The sequence below is a fragment of the Cyclopterus lumpus genome, chromosome 5 (assembly GCF_009769545.1).
Source record: "Cyclopterus lumpus isolate fCycLum1 chromosome 5, fCycLum1.pri, whole genome shotgun sequence".
Taxonomy (NCBI): domain Eukaryota; kingdom Metazoa; phylum Chordata; class Actinopteri; order Perciformes; family Cyclopteridae; genus Cyclopterus; species Cyclopterus lumpus.
Genome location: NC_046970.1, coordinates 24,066,821 through 24,087,166, shown reverse-complemented (window position 1 = coordinate 24,087,166; position 20,346 = coordinate 24,066,821). Strand labels below are relative to the sequence as shown.

At 42.6% G+C, this 20,346-nt stretch overlaps 2 protein-coding genes across 2 annotated transcripts; one reads left to right on the top strand and one right to left on the bottom strand.

Moving 5' to 3' along the window:
- Positions 1–4,957: 4,957 nt before the first annotated feature.
- On the top strand, positions 4,958–9,760 carry LOC117730885. Its single transcript, XM_034532939.1, has 21 exons — positions 4,958–5,075; positions 5,154–5,230; positions 5,307–5,402; positions 5,486–5,610; positions 5,811–5,954; positions 6,026–6,106; positions 6,207–6,371; positions 6,448–6,544; positions 6,623–6,840; positions 6,917–7,073; positions 7,146–7,354; positions 7,447–7,564; positions 7,846–8,042; positions 8,110–8,224; positions 8,302–8,471; positions 8,550–8,632; positions 8,709–8,839; positions 8,928–9,117; positions 9,241–9,382; positions 9,457–9,574; positions 9,657–9,760. Exons 1-21 carry the CDS (start codon positions 5,056–5,058, stop codon positions 9,737–9,739), a joined length of 2,736 nt encoding a protein of 911 aa, XP_034388830.1. The 5' UTR covers positions 4,958–5,055; the 3' UTR covers positions 9,740–9,760.
- Positions 9,761–12,309: 2,549 nt separating this feature from the next.
- LOC117730903 lies at positions 12,310–17,071 on the bottom strand. The gene is made up of 21 exons (XM_034532963.1): positions 16,964–17,071; positions 16,809–16,885; positions 16,637–16,732; positions 16,429–16,553; positions 16,110–16,253; positions 15,958–16,038; positions 15,693–15,857; positions 15,520–15,616; positions 15,224–15,441; positions 14,991–15,147; positions 14,710–14,918; positions 14,500–14,617; positions 14,024–14,220; positions 13,842–13,956; positions 13,595–13,764; positions 13,434–13,516; positions 13,227–13,357; positions 12,949–13,138; positions 12,684–12,825; positions 12,492–12,609; positions 12,310–12,414 (listed from the first exon to the last, which is right to left on the bottom strand). Exons 1-21 carry the CDS (start codon positions 16,981–16,983, stop codon positions 12,332–12,334), a joined length of 2,736 nt encoding a protein of 911 aa, XP_034388854.1. The 5' UTR covers positions 16,984–17,071; the 3' UTR covers positions 12,310–12,331.
- Between the last annotated feature and the right edge of the window lie 3,275 nt (positions 17,072–20,346).

Here is a 20,346-nt window from a genome sequence, read left to right as displayed (position 1 = left end):
ACAATATTTAAGTACCTTTTTATTACTGGAATGTTTGCTTAACTGTCCAGACCAGGAAACTCTTCCGTTACACTGCACAGGCCCAATCCCAATGTCCCCCTAAGCCATCAAACACTGAACCCTCAGGGACTTTCAGACGTCACCTGGTAAATGGTTGCTTTGAAATGGTGTGAATATGAATGGTACAGCACTTTGATGCAACATATCACGTTACCATGACTACTTCAAAGAATATAGTGTACAATTGTGGGCCCACTCTTAATCCAGAGGTATTGGCTAACTACAGACCAATCTCTAACCTTCCCTTCCTCTCTAAGATCCTTGAGAAAGTAGTCGCAAATCAGTTGTGCGACTTCCTACATCAGAATAGTTTATTTGAGGAGTTTCAGTCAGGATTTAGAAAACACCACAGCACAGACAGCACTGGTGAAAATTACAAATGACCTAATTGCATCAGATAAAGGACTCATCTCCGTACTGGTATTATTAGACCATAGTGCTGCGTTCGACACCATTGATCATGACATCCTATTACAGATCAGTCGATCGGCATTTCATGTACCGCACTAAGTTGGTTTAAATCCTATTTATCAGATCGATCTCAATTTGTATTTGTAAACGATGAAGCCTCAATGACCAACGTTAATCACGGAGTTCCACAAGGTTCTGTGCTTGGACCAATTTTATTTACCTTATATATGCTTCCTTTGGGCAATATTATCAGGAAACACTGCATAAACTTTCATTGCTATGCAGACGATACTCAATTATATCTATCGATCAAACCAGAGGAGACCAACCAGCTCGCTAAAATTCAAGAATGTCTTAAAGACATAAAAACATGGATGACCTGCAACTTCCTGATGTTAAACTCAGACAAAACTGAAGTTATTTTACTGGGCCCTGAACACCTCAGAGATCAATTATCTGGTGATGTGGTTTCTGTAGATGGCATTTCCCTGGCATCCAACACCACTGTAAAGAATCTAGGCGTTATCTTTGACCGGGACTTGTCCTTTAACTCCCACGTTAAGCAAATCTCAAGGATTGCATTTTTTCATCTACGTAACATTTCAAAAATCAGGCACATCTTGTTTCAAAAAGATGCAGAAAAGCTGGTTCATGCGTTTGTTACTTCCAGACTAGATTACTGCAACTCCTTATTATCAGGCTGCTCTAATACGTCTCTTAAGTGCCTCCAGTTGATCCAGAATGCTGCAGCTCGTGTACTCACAAAAACTAAGAAAAGAGATCACATTATTCCTGTATTAGCTGCTCTGCACTGGCTCTCTGTAAAATCAAGAATCACATTTAAAATTCTTCTCCTCACCTACAAAGCCTTGATTGGTGATGCACCATCATATCTTAAGGAGCTTGTAGTACCATATTGCCCCACTAGAGAGCTGCGCTCACTAAATGTGGGGCTACTTGTGGTTCCTAGAGTCCTAAAAAGTAGGATGGGAGCCAGAGCCTTCAGTTATCAAGCTCCTCTTTTATGGAACCAGCTTCCACTTTCAGTCCGGGAGGCAGACACAGTCACCTCATTCAAGAATAGACTTAAGACTTTCCTGTTTGATAGTGCTTATAGTTAGGGCTGAATCAGGTTTGCCCTGGTCGAGCCCCTTGATATGCTGCTATAGGCTTATAGGCTGCTGGGGGATGTTTTAGGATACACTGAGCACCTCTCTCCTCTTCTCTCTCTCCTTATGGATGAATTTACATCTCTCCATTGCACCTTATTAACTCTGCTTCCTCCCCGGAGTCTTTGTGACTTCACGTCTCATAGGGTCCATTGGACCTGGAGGTGTCTGATGCCTGGTGAGCCGGCCTCCCGCGTTGGTCCTGCTGATGCGCCCCGCCCCCTCCTCTCTACCTCCATATGTTTCATGGATTGGAGTTCCATTAATACATTGTCATATTCATGTAATGTGTTTATGTAACTTTGTAAATGCTGTTCATTCTGTACACATGACATCTATTGCTTCTGTCCATCCGGGGAGAGGGATCCTCCTCTGTTGCTCTCCTGAATGTTTCTTCACTTTTTTCCCTGTCAAAGGTTATTTTTGGGAAGTTTTTCCTGATCCGATGTGAGGTCCTGGGACAGGGATGTCGTATGTGTACAGATTGTAAAGCCCTCTGAGGCAAATTTGTAATTTGTGAGATTGGGCTATACAAAATAAACTGAATTGAATTGAATTGAATTGGGTATTTTATACTTTGTATTCCTTGATTTCAACGTCTTCCGGGCTCTTTCCTCATGATATGAGATGTCATTTATAATCTATTTACTTGGTATTACTCGAAATCGCTTCAATAACAAAATGTTTGCATAAATCTGTAAAAGATTCCTCTGATTTCATTAGTCTGTGTTCCATCTTAATCCTTAATGTTTGTATGTAATTTATCGGGCTAAACACCCACGTTACGCTCTACAGGACGCTTTCCTCGTTTCCCCTCTCCTCCCATGGTTTCCTTGCGTCTCCATGCATCCCTGGTGGGACTAAGACGCAAGTGAGGGAAACGGGGATGCAAGAAAGAGACTTGGGATGCAGCCTGAGCCACCTGTTCTCTGTATACATCCCTCTAACCACATTGTACTTTTTTGTTTTGAAACAAAAGGAACAAAGTATATTCTTTCCAAATAATTACTTTTATGGTAATTGAAAACAATCGGCTAAAATAATTTTGCTATAATTTACAAGTATAAATAAAAACGTTTTCAAATACAATTCGGATAATATCTCCACACTTAGGTGCCAATAGTTGTCACAGGAGTACCACCAGTAGGTGTCAGATGAGCTGACAGAATGAAACCCAAGAAATTAAGATATTTAGAAAAATGACACTGCATTCACATCAATAAAAAAAAGTGGTTTGATGAAATCTCAGGGGATGTTGTGTTTGCAAATACTGGAAGAAATGTCAATAGAAGAGGAGGCACACTCCTCTGACTAGTGTCAATAGTACAGGTAGTCCTATATAAGAGAACGAGTGGAGATATTATCTGACTTTTTTTGTTGTTATCAAATAACTTGTGGAAATGAATGTTCCGTTACCTTGAGAGAAATCAAAAGTACTTTAAGCACGGTTGTCTTATAACACTTACAGGAACAAGTTTACAAGTAATCAACCATGAGCCAAAGTACAGACAAGTCTGACTGTCTGTCTTAAAATAAATTGAATCTCTCACTGTGTTTTTCCACTGTTTCTTCAACTGGATTGGATCGCTAGTCCGGTCTCCGCTGAACGGCAGCTTCTCACCCTCAGGGGAGGAATCATTTATCTATGGCGCCTTCTGCCGTTCGCCGGAGTCCAGACATGCGCGTCCATCCCATCCTCGTCCCCAATTTGTGGTGGAAATGAATGTTCCGTTACCTTGTGATGAATCAAAAGTACTTTAAGCACGGTTGTCTTATAACACTTTATTACAGGAACAAGTTTACAAGTAATCAACCATGAGCTAAAGTACAGACACGTCTGAAACAGGAATCGCTGAGCCTTCAAGTAAGGTTGCCAGACATTACTGCCGTCGTTCAGTCCAACATCTCCATCTTTTATACGCTTACAGAAGCTCAGTAGACAAATAGCTGTGTTTGATCTACTGAAAAACAGAACGAGCACAAGACCGTTTCTCTCTCTTTCTACCGTCCCGGGCCTCTATAATCGATCATGTTTGGCTTTTGTCCACTAAGATGAACCCAGGACATGTCGGTCATCATTGGTGTCCCGAAGCTGCCTTTAACCTGTCCTAGTTCTTCAGACACATGCAAACACATGCAAACATCAATGGTATATCAAAGAAGTTGCACAAGCTCCTGTCACAGGAGGACAAGAGTTAGGGGTTTTGCCCCGACAATAACATTTGGGCATAACCACTCTACAGATGTGAAAAACAAACATAAAAACGTGAAAAGCTTTGTTCATTAATTATTGCAGCAGATTATCTATGACTATTATAGTAGACCCAACAATTAGTAAAGAATGTATTTTTGTTTCAAAACGGCCTAAATCATAAAGTTGTTAGCGGAAGTATTTCAATAAAGTACATTGTTGACGGTTGCTCACACAGGCATACAGATTTAAGCTACCTAGATCGACTTATTCACTCCGTTGCTGAGTTACATTTCTCATCCGATTTCAATGGGTCCTGTTTATGTTTTCAGGGATTAAGATCTACATGTAGAATAAAAGTTTATCCTCAAGTTAATTAGAATCTATATAGTTGTGCGGTTATAGTCGCTGTTAAACTCGAGAGGTGTGCATGTTCAAGTTTACCTGGTGGAATTATTATTCCAGTGTTGTGCTTAGACTAAGAGTGCAATCTCCTCAAAGTAAAGTAACAGAGCACAGCAGTACTGAATATTGTAACTAAGTCTACAAAAAGGCCTACATTATCTATCCGTACACTTAATTATTGGCAAAAGAAAAAAACGCAGCTCCTCTATGACTGAACTCAAACTATGATCATACAACTGATTTACATCAACTGACCTGTCGTATCAACAACGGGTGTTCCCAAGAAAAGTGTCTCTGTCCGCTCAGCTTGGAGGCTTGTGTTTTATTTTATTTTGTTTAATTCTTTATTCAACAACTGCACATGTACCATTTTATAAAGTTACAAGCTCTACCCACTGGACCACAACATCAGAGTGGACACAGACCTACAAGATATGAACTAATGTTAATGTGATTTATGTTGATGGTGTATATAAATGGATTTCCCAAAATTTCAAAAAAAGTTTGTGTTTTTTGTTTTGTTTTTGGGGAAGGCAAACATTGGGATCTCAAAGTGTTAAAAAATAAATAAATACTGAACTCTGACATCAGGCAAAACAGGATGGAAGATCACCTGTTACAGGTCCTTTTGAACCAGCTGGTGATGGTCTCATATGTGTATTGTAATTAACTGATGTATAAAACAGCTGGCGATGGATCAGGAAGCAGTCAGTCACTTCAGAGTTGGTCTGTTATCACGTGTGCTTGGTGTTCAGTGCCAAGCTCTGATAGTGATTGGATTCCTCTAGTTCTTTTGTTTGGCTGCCCTCAGACTGCAAGATGTGGAGGTTTGGGAACATGTGAGTTCATTTACTTTCTTTTTTCAAAGACAGGTAGCTGCACACTTAATGTCTCTAAATGATGTGTTTTACTTGCAGTTTGTTATGGAACTTGATGGCTGCAGTAATCCTGTTGGGTCAAGCAAGGCCAAATATGAAGGTCAATTCACAGTCAAGTAAGCCTGAATTCAAACTTAGTTTACCATTGTTACAGGAAGTTTACTGCTCCTCACAAGCCGTTTCTTTTAACAGGCAGTGGCTTGCATTCAGACTGCGTGGGTAATCTAATGAGGCTGTCATTGGACAAGGCCCTAGCAGTGGGGAATGCGCTTGAGGTGGAGGCCATCAGTAAGTATACAATCTGCTAATGAGCATGGTTGGTTAACACTAGGAGTGGTGTCCTGTCATGCTTGTCTTTATTTTTCCACCAGATGGCACCCAGCACATTGTGTTGACACCCAACTTGGCTGCTCAGTGTGGATACAGCATGGAGTCTGACCCGTGGGGTAACACCAGAATCTACTCGTCTCTGCTGGGCTGCTACGTGGACAACCAAGTATGTTTGAGCTCATTTTATCCGATGACATTCCATTAGAATTTGCCACTGAGAAAAACATTTGTTGCATCAATTAATTTATTTTAGCCAATGAGTATTGTTCCTGACGACACATTTTATACAGTGGCCATCTTAAAAAGCCAATGTTTGACCTTGACTCTCCTAATGCCAAATGCTTGTTTCATGCATTTAATTTGTAGGACGACCAAACCTTTAACGTTGGCTTAAGGCTCCGGATGTACGGCCCCAGTGGATCAGACGTGGTTACCCATGATGTGAAGCAGACTTGCAGCTACACTCGCTGGGCCTCTAGAGAGATTCTCTGCGACAGGAACTACATGGAAGTAGGTCACTAAACATTGACGGTTCAACCAACTTGTCTCTAACACACTAAGCCACCATTTCTTGTTTGTAGGTGTCTCACCACATTGCTACTCCTGATGCTGGAGCTAAGGGACAGACTCAAGATGTTAAAGAGATCGACATCATTCCTGATGTATGTGTAAATATTCTGTTACGGTGGACTTGCTTTTCAACCTGCACCATGTCTTATATAATTCAACAGAGGACATTATTAATTCTCCCCTTACCTCTAGGCCTCTGGAGCAGAACATGGTATCTGGAAGTTGACATTTTACACCCCAGAACCAGTGTCGATGGTGCTGAGGGAGGCTGAACAAGTCGGCTATGCTGCCATGGCGACCTCGACCCGTCTGGTTATGCGATCCCCCTACAATACAGCAGAGACTACTTCGGAAGAAGTAAGCAACACACCCATCAAGTGTTTTGCATTAAAGTTGGCCTTAAAAGCATGACGATATACCTGACATCTCTTAGGTGGATGGAGTCTCCATGGAAGTTTTCAGAGTGAGCGCCTACTACAAGGCACCGCATGGTCTGGGTGTGGAGAACTTGGCAGCTGCTTGTCCTACAGGCAAGTCGCGAGCAATCTGTGTGGACGTTGTTGCCGTTTGTCACACAGATGCGTCAACAGTTGGGTTATCATTAACAGGTGGCGTCCTCTTCATCAACAATGTAATCTCTTGGCACGTACCTCGCCGTATGACACCACTGGTAGATGGCAGCTTTGAAATCCGGGAAATGCACATGGGCATCAACGGAAGGAGGCTTGATAGATCTCAGATGGCTGCACGAGGGTACACGCTGTCCGCCACAGATTTCCACATCATCATTGAGATCCCAGTCGGCTCGCCTGATGGTCACTACAAGGTTGGGAAGTCATCTAGCTTAGACATGACAGGCACTTTTGTTGCGTATTTTATTAAAATGTCATAAATAATTGCAGAGCCATGCCCCAGATTACCAATACCACATCACCTACATTGTGGAGCCCATGCTTGAGGTACTGTGGAGGACCACTGTTGCCCATGATGATACCAGATACAAGGTTTTGTTCCCCATTACCACCCCTCTGATTCATCAAGCTCTCCACATCCAAGAAAGTAAGTCATTATATGGTAGACAGAACTTCAGGCTAATGAAGAAAGGCTATTGACCTGTTTTCTATTCCTCAGATACTATCCCAGATGCCCGAGAGTTCAACGTGGTCTTGGGTCCCCTTCTTCCGGATGTGGTGCTGAGGAACATCACCTTCTTCACCACAGTGCTCACTGTTGAAGAGAGCAATGCCAGAGGTTTTACTGTCCAGGAGCACCACTACACGAATGGAACCAAGAGCATCTCTGTTTTAGTGTCCTTTGATGCAGATATTGTCCTGAAAGATGCAAGTGAAATTATAGATGCTAAATGTTACTTGGTGCCAACTTATCTGCTCTGTATTAAGTGTTTCAGTAACATTACTGTTTATATCTGCAGAATCCTGAACCCCTGGTTACAACCTACTTCCTCTCTCTGATCTTTGGGTTTATCATCCTTCCTGAAGAAACTCCTTTTGCCCTCCCAGTCGAGTTGCAGGCATCTCTGCAAGATGTTGGTAAGATATTTATCTTTTTATGGTATCTAGCTCATAATTGCTGGGATCCGAGTGGGGAGAGAAATGTAACCAATATTGCCATGACATTTCCCAGGTACTTTTAAAATGTAGACTTTTAAATATTATACTTTTTGGTGCCTTCAGGAGAGATGTGATATGGATGCAAACTGACCAAAGACCATGGGTGTCTTACTTTAAATATGAAATGACACCAACGCAATCTCACTGAGCCTCAGAGAAAGATGCTCAGTCCAATGGTCAACCTTGTGTCTGTTTTTTAGAGCTACCCACCATCACTGGCTCCTGTGACCAGAACCAGTTTTACATCAGTGTGAAATACGGGAGTCAAGGCAACAATTTCAAGGCAATGGTTGGACATCAACAGCTGACACCTGAAATGGCTGACTACCAGTTCCAAGAAAACAGCACACACTTCAGCCTCGTTCTGCCTTACACTGCCAAGGACACGACCTTTGAGGTATGTTTCACTATAACATCTCACCATGAATCTTCTGCACTGGATAACTTCCCTCTTTGTCTTACAGCTGATAACCTCAGATTCACTAAGAGCCCGCGTTGACTTCTTCCTGTTGCATACCAGTAACGACTGGGTGCTCGCTGATCTCTTCTTGTCCTGCAACTTCCCCTTAACAACAACCAGTAAGACTTAATGTTTAGTGTTTCTGCTGATGGGACTGTAGGACATTTTCTTCACTCTTACCACCTCTATCCTCCAGAGTGCTACCCCAATGGAACGATGACCGCTACGGCTGTGAAGGTGGATTCTGTGACCGATATCATCCCAAGTAGGCTGACCCTAAAGGATCAGTCTTGCAAGCCGGCATTCAGTGGTGATCGCATTGCGTATTTCTTGTTCAATGTTGCGTCCTGTGGAACCACAAGAACCGTAAGTGTTAATTCGCCTTAAATCTCTACATTATCTAGTTCAAAATGCTCATGCCTCTGGTCTTTATTTTGTATTAAGTTCTTTGACCACTACATGCTGTATGAAAATGAGATTGCCTTGCCTTACAACAAAGGAGCGTCACCAGTTGGTCCTCAGTACAGGTAGAGGGACTCTTCTAATCTTTTATCCTAATATACTTTCTAGAGGTCCACCCCAATATATTTTCTTTTCTCCAAGACAAACCATTTCCTGCTACTATGTGGTCAATGAGACTCAGACTGTTGGCTTCGGCGCAAATCCAAGACTCTATGAACCCACCGCAGAGATCGGCTCAGGACAGCTGATGGTTCAAATGAGGCTAGCCCAGGGTAAGGTTGACTTGATTAAAATTTTGTTTTTGCAAGACTGTACCCTGTCTGGGCAATGCCTCTTTCTAATGGGACTCTTCTCCTCCAGATTCCTCGTACACGCTCTTCTACCAAGCAGAAGATTATCCAGTTGTAAAATATCTGAGGCAGTCTCTGTATTTTGAGGTGGAGCTGGTTGAATCTACTGACCCAAATTTGGAGCTCATCTTGGAGAGCTGTTGGGCTACACTTGATGAAGACCGGACATCTCTGCCTAGCTGGGATATCATTGTGGACAGGTAATGAGTAGCATAAAGCTAGGTGCAGTCTCACAACTTCAGGTATGACTTGTGACAATCCACAAAGCATAATTGTATAGTTTAAAAAGAAGCATTCAAATGTGTATTTTACCCACTCCCCAGCTGTGAGAATCCTGATGACAGCTATGTGACAATTTTCCATCCTGTTGTGAGCGACGCCAGGGTTTTAGTCCCATCCCACATCAAACGCTTCTCTATGAAGATGTTCACCTTCACTAAAGATAAAGAGGTTCTGAAAGACGAGGTAAAATATGAGTTGTGTGTATTGGTCACATCGCATAGTAGCCCTGTGTAATAAACCCTTCTGTCCGTCTACAGATCTTTGTCCACTGTGATGCAGAGATTTGTGACTCTCACAGCCAAGCAGATGGTTCATGCAGAGGCCAGTGTGTGCAACCTGCGCACCAGATGAACTACAGACAACAGAGAAAGCGCGGTAAGGGACATCTGCAAAACATTTTGTCAACTAAAACTACATGCAGTTGGTGATCGCTGTTTTTTTTTTTTGGTCTTTCTAGTGCAAAGAGGAACAGACTCCATCAACCAAAGGCAAATCTCATCTGGGCCTATTGTGTTAACCTCTGGTCAAACTTCTGAATAAACATTTCTTTAACTTCTGCAATCATCTCTCACTCAATTTGTATCAAAGCTTTGTTAAGTCCTTTTAAATGCGTCATACATTCAGGACAATTTTATTTTTTTGCACATTAGGCCGATCAACAATGGGTGACTCTTTGTATACGGATACAGTAGAAGCTGCAAGACGACGACTTTAGATATTGTTTATTCAATGATTTGCTTCACTATAGTAGCTAGGGGTAATGGTCCATGTGCACTTAAAGGCTGGTCTGACATTTCAGAGCTATTAAAGGCGCTTTAGCCCACAGAGCTACACTGAATTGTCCAATGCACTGAAGCTTTTTGAAAGTGACCCTAGTTTTAGGAGTCTCTGCCGTCCTGGACCAGAAAAGGGAAGTTGTCCTGAGACTTAGACATTAGTGTTCAAGAGAATATTGAACCCTATATTGGTACTTCGATGGACGTTTATAATCAACCTCAGTTTAACATGTGTTTTAGCTAAAACATTTACTATTTTCATTACTGTGAATTGAGACATTTTTAATGTAACATTTTATTAATGCATTCGATTTAGTGAAACACACTTCATCCTTATGGAAAGGAAAAACATGATGTGGTGGTTTTGGATGCATCTTCTTTCAACAGTTCAGGCTCCTGTCTTTATCCTGAGATGCATCCTAGGCCTGTTTCCTCATGTCATCTGAGTCCTTCAGATAGTCCGATAGTGGGTAACGGGTCCCGTAGTCCAACCACCATTTGAGCAAACTGGGTGTTTGTCCATTGCTCGGTTGTCATCTGAGCCAGTTGGAGGTTTGCCATAACACCCATCGGTTTGTCCATGTGGCTCCGGAGCCAAGGGTTTCCGACCCGAGTTAGGCAATACTCTTGGTTTTGTTTACTGCTCTTTTAGTAAGGCAAAACAACCACGTAAGCAGACTGGGGAAAAGCCAAACAATAAAACAAGTTTAACACAACTGTATGACACGAGGAACAAACGCAGACAACTTGACTTAAGGGTAAGTACACAGACTAAATACACGAGAGCAGGGTGATTAGACCAATAAAAGAGAACAAGCAGTGCAGACCATCACATATGGAGGAAGTAAGCAGTGACGGCTAGCTGGTAGTTTTTTTTTTTTTTTTTGGTAGGGCCATCCAATCAATTTCAGCAAACATTCCAGTATGATTCAATGCAAAAAAAGAATCAAACATGCATTTACTATTTTGTTCGTAATATATCTAACATTTCTTTCAACACTGACATGACATCTTATTCATATTTCAGTATAACATATATACACTATATATTGTATAATATAAATCACATGTGTATATTATGATTCTGCTATGAACCTTGTTAGTGTTAAAGTGAGCCTGTTTTTATCCACCTCATTGTGATTCACCGCAATCCTGTGTTCATCTAGCTGGTAGCGACGTTGACTTTGCCCAATATGGCTGCTTGATGGAGTTATCCATGTGGGTCCTGGTGTTTTCACGTTTTCTGTCAAGTGCTTCATGTCCCTTACTCCCATATCTGTTCATGCTGGATCTTTCCCCGTTGATTTATAAAGCAAACAGAATGCAAAATACGGCATTAGCACGACAGCACCAAACCTTCCGGGTCTCTACAGAAGCTTCATGTGCTGCTTCCCTTTCACACCAGACTGACTTAAGTCCGGTTGATCTGGGCCCAGCTGCTTTACCTGTAGTTTCTCCGCCAAAGGTCTTCTCTCAAACAGGTCTAGGAGAGATTTTACCAGGTTGGGACTTCTTGGAAGACAAGTGTTTGCCGTTGTCATGTCGTTAAAATAGCATCTTACGAGAACTAAATTGTATGTCACTCATTTATATCTTTAATCAGTAATAGGCAAAGCTGCTTCGTAGACACGCCTCTTTTGGGCCAAATCGATTAGGCCCCTGCGCAGCTGTGACATGCTGACAGGCGGAGTGCAGGAAAAGCATTTTCTACAGATATCCTATTTTACTGGGTAAATTCCATGTCTAAACACAAATATTGACAATTGATTATTCTTAAATTCTTATCTCCCTCTCAAGGTGGGTTTAGGCCACGTAACCCTCTATTGGCCAGCCGCCACAAGACAGACAAGGAGAGGACTTTCAAACAAACGGGAAAACCACCACAGAGACCATGACATTTACTTTTTAGATGTGAGGGACAAAGAAATAAGGAACCATTTAAAGAGTTTTAGTATCTACAATCGTGCTACTTAACATGAATCAAAATGTTCAGTCAGATTTAATGATCTAAAACTTTGGACAACTGAAAACATAAGTCTTAGCATAAGGTTGGCTGAAATTGTACACGTGAAATAAAGAATTATACAAAAAAAAAAAAAAAACACGACAAGCAGAGCGGGTGGAGACACTTTTCTTGGGAACACCATTGTTGTTACGACAGGTCAGTTGATGTAAATCAGTTGTATGAATTTGAGTTCAGTCATAGAGGAGCTGCTTTTTTCACCCGTAGTTGATCGGCCTAATGTGGCACAAAAATTGTTCCCCTGAATGTATGACGCATGTAAAAACCAAGAAGACTTTTCAAAGCTTGGATAGAAATTGAGTGAAAGATAATTTCAGAATTTTAAAGAAATGTTTATTCAGAAGTTTGACCAGAGGTTAACACAATAGGCCCAGATGAGATTTGCCTTTGGTTGATGGAGTCTGTTCCTCTTTGCACTAGAAAGACAAAAAAAACAGCGATCACCAACTGCATGTAGTTTTAGTTGACAAAATGTTTTGCAGATGTCCCTTACCGCGCTTTCTCTGTTGTCTGTAGTTCATCTGGTGCGCAGGTTGCACACACTGGCCTCTGCATGAACCATCTGCTTGGCTGTGAGAGTCACAAATCTCTGCATCACAGTGGACAAAGATCTGTAGACGGACAGAAGGGTTTATTACACAGGGCTACTATGCGATGTGACCAATACACACAACTCATATTTTACCTCGTCTTTCAGAACCTCTTTATCTTTAGTGAAGGTGAACATCTTCATAGAGAAGCGTTTGATGTGGGATGGGACTAAAACCCTGGCGTCGCTCACAACAGGATGGAAAATTGTCACATAGCTGTCATCAGGATTCTCACAGCTGGGGAGTGGGTAAAATACACATTTGAATGCTTCTTTTTAAACTATACAATTATGCTTTTTGGATTGTCACAAGTCATACCTGAAGTTGTGAGACTGCACCTAGCTTTATGCTACTCATTACCTGTCCACAATGATATCCCAGCTAGGCAGAGATGTCCGGTCTTCATCAAGTGTAGCCCAACAGCTCTCCAAGATGAGTTCCAAATTTGGGTCAGTAGATTCAACCAGCTCCACCTCAAAATACAGAGACTGCCTCAGATATTTTACAACTGGATAATCTTCTGCTTGGTAGAAGAGCGTGTACGAGGAATCTGGAGGAGAAGAGTCCCATTAGAAAGAGGCATTGCCCAGACAGGGTACAGTCTTGCAAAAACAAAATTTTAATCAAGTCAACCTTACCCTGGGCTAGCCTCATTTGAACCATCAGCTGTCCTGAGCCGATCTCTGCGGTGGGTTCATAGAGTCTTGGATTTGCGCCGAAGCCAACAGTCTGAGTCTCATTGACCACATAGTAGCAGGAAATGGTTTGTCTTGGAGAAAAGAAAATACATTGGGGTGGACCTCTAGAAAGTATATTAGGAAAAAAGATTGGAAGAGTCCCTCTACCTGTACTGAGGACCAACTGGTGACGCTCCTTTGTTGTAAGGCAAGGCAATCTCATTTTCATACAGCATGTAGTGGTCAAAGAACTTAATACAAAATAAAGACCAGAGGCATGAGCATTTTGAACTAAATAATGTGGAGATTTAAGGCGAATTAACACTTACGGTTCTTGTGGTTCCACAGGACGCAACATTGAACAAGAAATACGCAATGCGATCACCACTGAATGCCGGTTTGCAAGACTGGTCCTTTAGGGTCAGCCTACTTGGGATGATATCGGTCACAGAATCCACCTTCACAGCCGTAGCGGTCATCGTTCCATTGGGGTAGCACTCTGGAGGGTAGAGGTGGTAAGAGTGAAGAAAATGTCCTACAGTCCCATCAGCAGAAACACTAAACATTAAGTCTTACTGGTTGTTGTTAAGGGGAAGTTGCAGGACAAGAAGAGATCAGCGAGCACCCAGTCGTTACTGGTATGCAACAGGAAGAAGTCAACGCGGGCTCTTAGTGAATCTGAGGTTATCAGCTGTAAGACAAAGAGGGAAGTTATCCAGTGCAGAAGATTCATGGTGAGATGTTATAGTGAAACATACCTCGAAGGTCGTGTCCTTGGCAGTGTACGGCAGAACGAGGCTGAAGTGTGTGCTGTTTTCTTGGACCTGGTAGTCAGCCATTTCAGGTGTCAGCTGTTGATGTCCAACCATTGCCTTGAAATTGTTGCCTTGACTCCCGTATTTCACACTGATGTAAAACTGGTTCTGGTCACAGGAGCCAGTGATGGTGGGTAGCTCTACAAAACAGACACAAGGTTGACCATTGGACTGAGCATCTTTCTGAGGCTCAGTGAGGTTGCGTTGGTGTCATTTCATATTTAAAGTAAGACACCCATGGTCTTTGGTCAGTTTGCATCCATATCACATCTCTCCTGAAGGCACCAAAAAGTATAATATTTAAAAGTCTACATTTTAAAAGTACCTGGGAAATGTCATGGCAATATTGGTTACATTTCTCTCCCCACTCTGATCCCAGCAATTATGAGCTAGATACCATAAAAAGATAAATATCTTACCAACATCTTGCAGAGATGCCTGCAACTCGACTGGGAGGGCAAAAGGAGTTTCTTCAGGAAGGATGATAAACCCAAAGATCAGAGAGAGGAAGTAGGTTGTAACCAAGGGTTCAGGATTCTGCAGATATAAACAGTAATGTTAATGAAACACTTAATACAGAGCAGATAAGCTGGCACCAAGTAACATTTAGCATCTATAATTTCACTTGCATCTTTCAGGACAATATCTGCATCAAAGGGCACTAAAACAGAGATGCTCTTGGTTCCATTGGCGTAGTGGTGCTCCTGGACAGTAAAACCTCTGGCATTGCTCTCTTCAACCGTGAGCACTGTGGTGAAGAAGGTGATGTTCCTCAGCACCACATCCGGAAGAAGGGGACCCAAGACCACGTTGAACTCTCGGGCATCTGGGATAGTATCTGAGGAATAGAAAACAGGTCAATATCCTTTCTTCATTAGCCTGAAGTTCAGTCTACCATATAATTACTTACTTTCTTGGACGTGGAGAGCTTGAAGAATCAGAGGGGTGGTAATGGGGAACAAAACCTTGTATCTGGTATCATCATGGGCAACAGTGGTCCTCCACAGTACCTCAAGCATGGGCTCCACAATGTAGGTGATGTGGTATTGGTAATCTGGGGCATGGCTCTGCAATTATTTATGACATTTTAATAAAATATGCAACAAAAGTGCCTGTCATGTCTAAGCTAGATGACTTCCCAACCTTGTAGTGACCATCAGGCGAGCCGACTGGGATCTCAATGATGATGTGGAAATCTGTGGCGGACAGCGTGTACCCTCGTGCAGTCATCTGAGATCTATCAAGCCTCCTTCCGTTGATGCCCATGTGCATTTCCCGGATTTCAAAGCTGCCATCTACCAGTGGAGTCATACGGCGAGGTACGTGCCAAGAGATTACATTGTTGATGAAGAGGACGCCACCTGTTAATGATAACCCAACTGTTGACGCATCTGTGTGACAAACGGCAACAACATCCACACAGATTGCTTGAGACTTGCCTGTTGGACAAGCAGCTGCCAAGTTCTCCACACCTAGACCATGCGGTGCCTTGTAGTAGGCGCTCACTCTGAAAACTTCCATGGAGACTCCATCCACCTAAGAGATGTCAGGTTTATCGTCATGCTCTTAAGGCCAAGTTTAATGCAAAACACTTGATGGGTGTGTTGCTTACTTCTTCCGAAGTAGTCTCAGCTGTATTGTAGGGGGATCGCATAACCAGACGGGTCGAGGTCGCCATGGCAGCATAGCCGACTTGTTCAGCCTCCCTCAGCACCATCGACACTGGTTCTGGGGTGTAAAATGTCAACTTCCAGATACCGTGTTCTGCCCCAGAGGCCTAGAGGTAAGGGGAGAATTAATAATGTCCTCTGTTGAATTATATAAGACATGGTGCAGGTTGAAAAGCAAGTCCACCGTAACAGAATATTTACACATACATCAGGAATGATGTCGATCTCTTTAACATCTTGAGTCTGTCCCTTAGCTCCAGCATCAGGAGTAGCAATGTGGTGAGACACCTACAAACAAGAAATGGTGGCTTAGTGTGTTAGAGACAAGTTGGTTGAACTGTCAATGTTTAGTGACCTACTTCCATGTAGTTCCTGTCGCAGAGAATCTCTCTAGAGGCCCAGCGAGTGTAGCTGCAAGTCTGCTTCACATCATGGGTAACCACGTCTGATCCACTGGGGCCGTACATCCGGAGCCTTAAGCCAACGTTAAAGGTTTGGTCGTCCTACAAATTAAATGCATGAAACAAGCATTTGGCATTAGGAGAGTCAAGGTCAAACATTGGCTTTTTGAGATGGAACAATACTCATTGGCTAAAATAAATTAATTGATGCAACAAATGTTTTTCTCAGTGGCTAATTATAATGGAATGTCATCGGATAAAATGAGCTCAAACATACTTGGTTGTCCACGTAGCAGCCCAGCAGAGACGAGTAGATTCTGGTGTTACCCCACGGGTCAGACTCCATGCTGTATCCACACTGAGCAGCCAAGTTGGGTGTCAACACAATGTGCTGGGTGCCATCTGGTGGAAAAATAAAGACAAGCATGACAGGACACCACTCCTAGTGTTAACCAACCATGCTCATTAGCAGATTGTATACTTACCGATGGCCTCCACCTCAAGCGCATTCCCCATTGCTAGGGCCTTGTCCAATGACAGCCTCATTAGATTACCCACGCAGTCTGAATGCAAGCCACTGCCTGTTAAAAGAAACGGCTTGTGAGGAGCAGTAAACTTCCTGTAACAAAGGTAAACTAAGTTTGAATTCAGGCTTACTTGACTGTGAATTGGCCTTCATATTTGGCCTTGCTTGACCCAACAGGATTACTGCAGCCATCAAGTTCCATAACAAACTGCAAGTAAAACACATCATTTAGAGACATTAAGTGTGCAGCTACCTGTCTTTGAAAAAAGAAAGTAAATGAACTCACATGTTCCCAAACCTCCACATCTTGCAGTCTGAGGGCAGCCAAACAAAGAATCCAATCACTATCAGAGCTTGGCACTGAACACCACGCACACGTGATAACAGACCAACTCTGAAGTGACTGACTGCTTGCTGATCCATCGCCAGCTGTTTTATACATCAGTTAATTACAATACACATGTGAGACCATCACCAGCTGGTTCAAAAGGACCTGTAACAGTTGATCTTCCATCCTGTTTTGCCTGATGTCAGAGTTCAGTATTTATTTATTTTTGAACACTTTGAGATCCCAATGTTTGCCTTCCCCAAAAACAAAACAAAAAACACAAACTTTTTTTGAAATTTGGGGAAATCCATTTATATACACCATCAACATAAATCACATTAACATTAGTTCATATCTTGTAGGTCTGTGTCCACTCTGATGTTGTGGTCCAGTGGGTAGAGCTTGTAACTTTATAAAATTGTACATATGCAGTTGTTGAATAAAGAATTAAACAAAATAAAATAAAACACAAGCCTCCAAGCTGAGCGGACGGAGACACTTTTCTTGGGAACACCCAAGTTTATGCAGTGTTTCCTGATAATATTGCCCAAAGCTTATATAAGGTAAATAAAATTGGTCCAAGCACAGAACCTTGTGGAACTCCGTGATTAACGTTGGTGGTCATTGAGGCTTCATCGTTTACAAATACAAATTGAGATCGATCTGATAAATAGGATTTAAACCAACTTAGTGCGGTACCTGAAATGCCGATCGACTGATCTGTAATAGGATGTCATGATCAATGGTGTCGAACGCAGCACTATGGTCTAATAATACCAGTACGGAGATGAGTCCTTTATCTGATGCAATTAGGTCATTTGTAATTTTCACCAGTGCGGTCTCTGTGCTGTGGTGTTTTCTAAATCCTGACTGAAACTCCTCAAATAAACTATTCTGATGTAGGAAGTCGCACAACTGATTTGCGACTACTTTCTCAAGGATCTTAGAGAGGAAGGGAAGGTTAGAGATTTGTCTGTAGTTAGCCAATACATCTGGATTAAGAGTGGGCCCACAATTGTACACTATATTCTTTGAAGTAGTCATGGTAACGTGATATGTTGCATCAAAGTGCTGTAACATTCATATTTACACCATTTCAAAGCAACCATTTACCAGGTGACGTCTGTAAGTCCCTGAGGGTTCAGTGTTTGATGGTGTAGAGTTGTAATGGTTTTTTATATATACTTGCACATGTAAATAGGAAAGTCCATGTTTTAAATTAATACATAAGAAAGATATGATAATCAATAAGGGATATTATGAAGAATATTCTGAAGGAATGTGTTTGGGAAACATGTGAGAAAAGTCACTGTCACTGTATAAGTATGTTACTGTAAAGGTGTAATCACTGAATAAGTATTATTGTAACTGTATGCTGATTGTTTTATGTTTTATAGTTATCATAACTATAAAGATGTCTCAGGTATGAATGGAATGTATTGATCCAAGGAGGCGTAGTCAAAGTAGTGGTCTCCCTAAGAGACTGGAAGAGAGGCATTTATTTTGAAGGAGCCCATCTTACTGTTTAGGGCCGAAAGGGAAGAGATAAGGGAAGTAGCATTGTGTTTTATTGCTTAGAGAAGTCCGCCTCCTTGTACTGAAAGGCAGATATCATGCTGTGTAGTTGAGGTATATGCATGCATACCTGATACTAACCAATGGAGAAGCTTTATGCTCAGTGTATGGATTGTACTTAACCTTTCGAAACTCTGTAAGGCATTTGTCCTCTCACGTGAAGGCCGTAGACAGTTAACTATTTTAACAGATTTTGATTCATATAAATCGTTATTATAGCCTGTGGACCCAACGACACGTGAGCGCGCCCGGCTGGGACAGAAATATATGCTTATGATCCTTATTCTTTTATTAAATACTTTATATTTTAAATTACTGGTCTCAGGACGTCTTTCAAAGCGCGGGAAGCTCAGAATTTCGGTTGAACTTAACAATTGGCGCCCGAACAGGCTGAGATTCCTGAGCGGGCCTTTGTGCTGGAAGATGACCAGTGACTAGATTATTTGCAACAGACCACAGTTTCTAGTGGCCCTTGTTCCGCCTCGCTGACTCTTCTTCACATAAAGCCGGCTATTGACAAAGGTAAGACAGTGCCTGTTGATTTATTCCGAAAACTGTTTTAGTTTATTTAGGAACATTTAGATGTGAAGAGGAGCAGCTGGTCGTAAAGAGGTTTACATTTTTTAGTGTAGAACACTGTATAGACTTAAGGCTAAACTGAATGAAGGGGTCATCAGGATATATATCTGATTGAATGAATGATGATGCATGAGAATATATTGTGGCATCACAAGGGGACAGGTAGTGGAGGGGCGCTACAGTGTGGCCACCAGTGCAAAAACTACATCTCCCAGCCTGCCTCACCGCTCACCCAGCTGCAGCTGCTTAAGGCACCTGATTGAGGCAGGGCTGGGAGACTTAAGGGAGAGCACCTGGGAAGGAGAAAGGAGAGCGGAAGGTGAACCCACGAGCACCTGGAAGAGGACAAGGGAGAGGACCTCGTAGCCTGGATTCACCAGGATTGAGTTTTTGTTTGGTTAATTAACCACTTTCTCCTCCGGGATGTTTTGTGTTATCTAACTGGACCTTTTTTTTGATACTTTGTTGTTTTTGGATGTTACCTTGCTGGTGGGATGGGAAATAAACCTGGACTTTTTGTTAAATACCCTTGGACGTGCCTGTGTTCATCTCTCTCGTTGCACCGCCCCAGGCTAGCCTGTCCTAGTGACAGCCCGTGACACTACAGGTGGTGGAGAATGCGGGCACTGGGGCCAAAGTGCGGATGATTGAGAGAGGAGATATTGACGACTTGTCCCAACTTTTTTCAGAACTTCAAACCCCAGGCCACCAATCCAAAATGGAGCCGCAGATGCTGTTGGAGAGCCAGAGGGCGCAGCAGGAAATCAGCGGTGCCCTGTTGGCACAGCAAATCAGGGCTAATGAACTGAAGGAGCAGGAGCTCAGGCAGAGGCCAGAGTCGAAGCCCAGGGCTGCTGATTACATCCCTAAACTTGGCGTGACTGACGATGTGGAAGCTTACCTTCATGCCTTTGAAGCTACGGCGACTCGAGAAGGGTGGCCAAAGAGACAGTGGGTTGGACTTCTGGCGCCTTTCCTATCCGGTGAGGCCCTTAAAGCATTTCGAGATGTAGAGGCTGATATTGCCCACGACTACGACCAGTTAAAGGGGGAGATTTTGAGTCGCCAGGGGCTCACCAAATTTAGCATGGCCCAACGGTTTCATAACTGGACTTTCCTAAGCGGAGAGACGCCCCGGTCCCAAATGCACGAGTTGATACGAGTGGCGAAAAGGTGGTTGGAACCGG

What these genes read in the sequence shown, in the direction of transcription:
- LOC117730885 (XM_034532939.1), top strand. Translation starts at nt 5,056, where the DNA reads ATGTGGAGGTTTGGGAACAT. An exon ending in GCGACAGGAACTACATGGAA is followed by an intron (nt 5,955 to 6,025) that starts GTAGGTCACTAA and finishes TCTTGTTTGTAG; the next exon opens with GTGTCTCACCACATTGCTAC. An exon ending in CTTCCCCTTAACAACAACCA is followed by an intron (nt 8,225 to 8,301) that starts GTAAGACTTAAT and finishes TCTATCCTCCAG; the next exon opens with AGTGCTACCCCAATGGAACG.
- LOC117730903 (XM_034532963.1), bottom strand. Translation starts at nt 16,983, where the DNA reads ATGTGGAGGTTTGGGAACAT. An exon ending in CGCCTGATGGTCACTACAAG is followed by an intron (nt 15,148 to 15,223) that starts GTTGGGAAGTCA and finishes AAATAATTGCAG; the next exon opens with AGCCATGCCCCAGATTACCA. An exon ending in CCAAGGACACGACCTTCGAG is followed by an intron (nt 13,957 to 14,023) that starts GTATGTTTCACT and finishes TTTGTCTTACAG; the next exon opens with CTGATAACCTCAGATTCACT.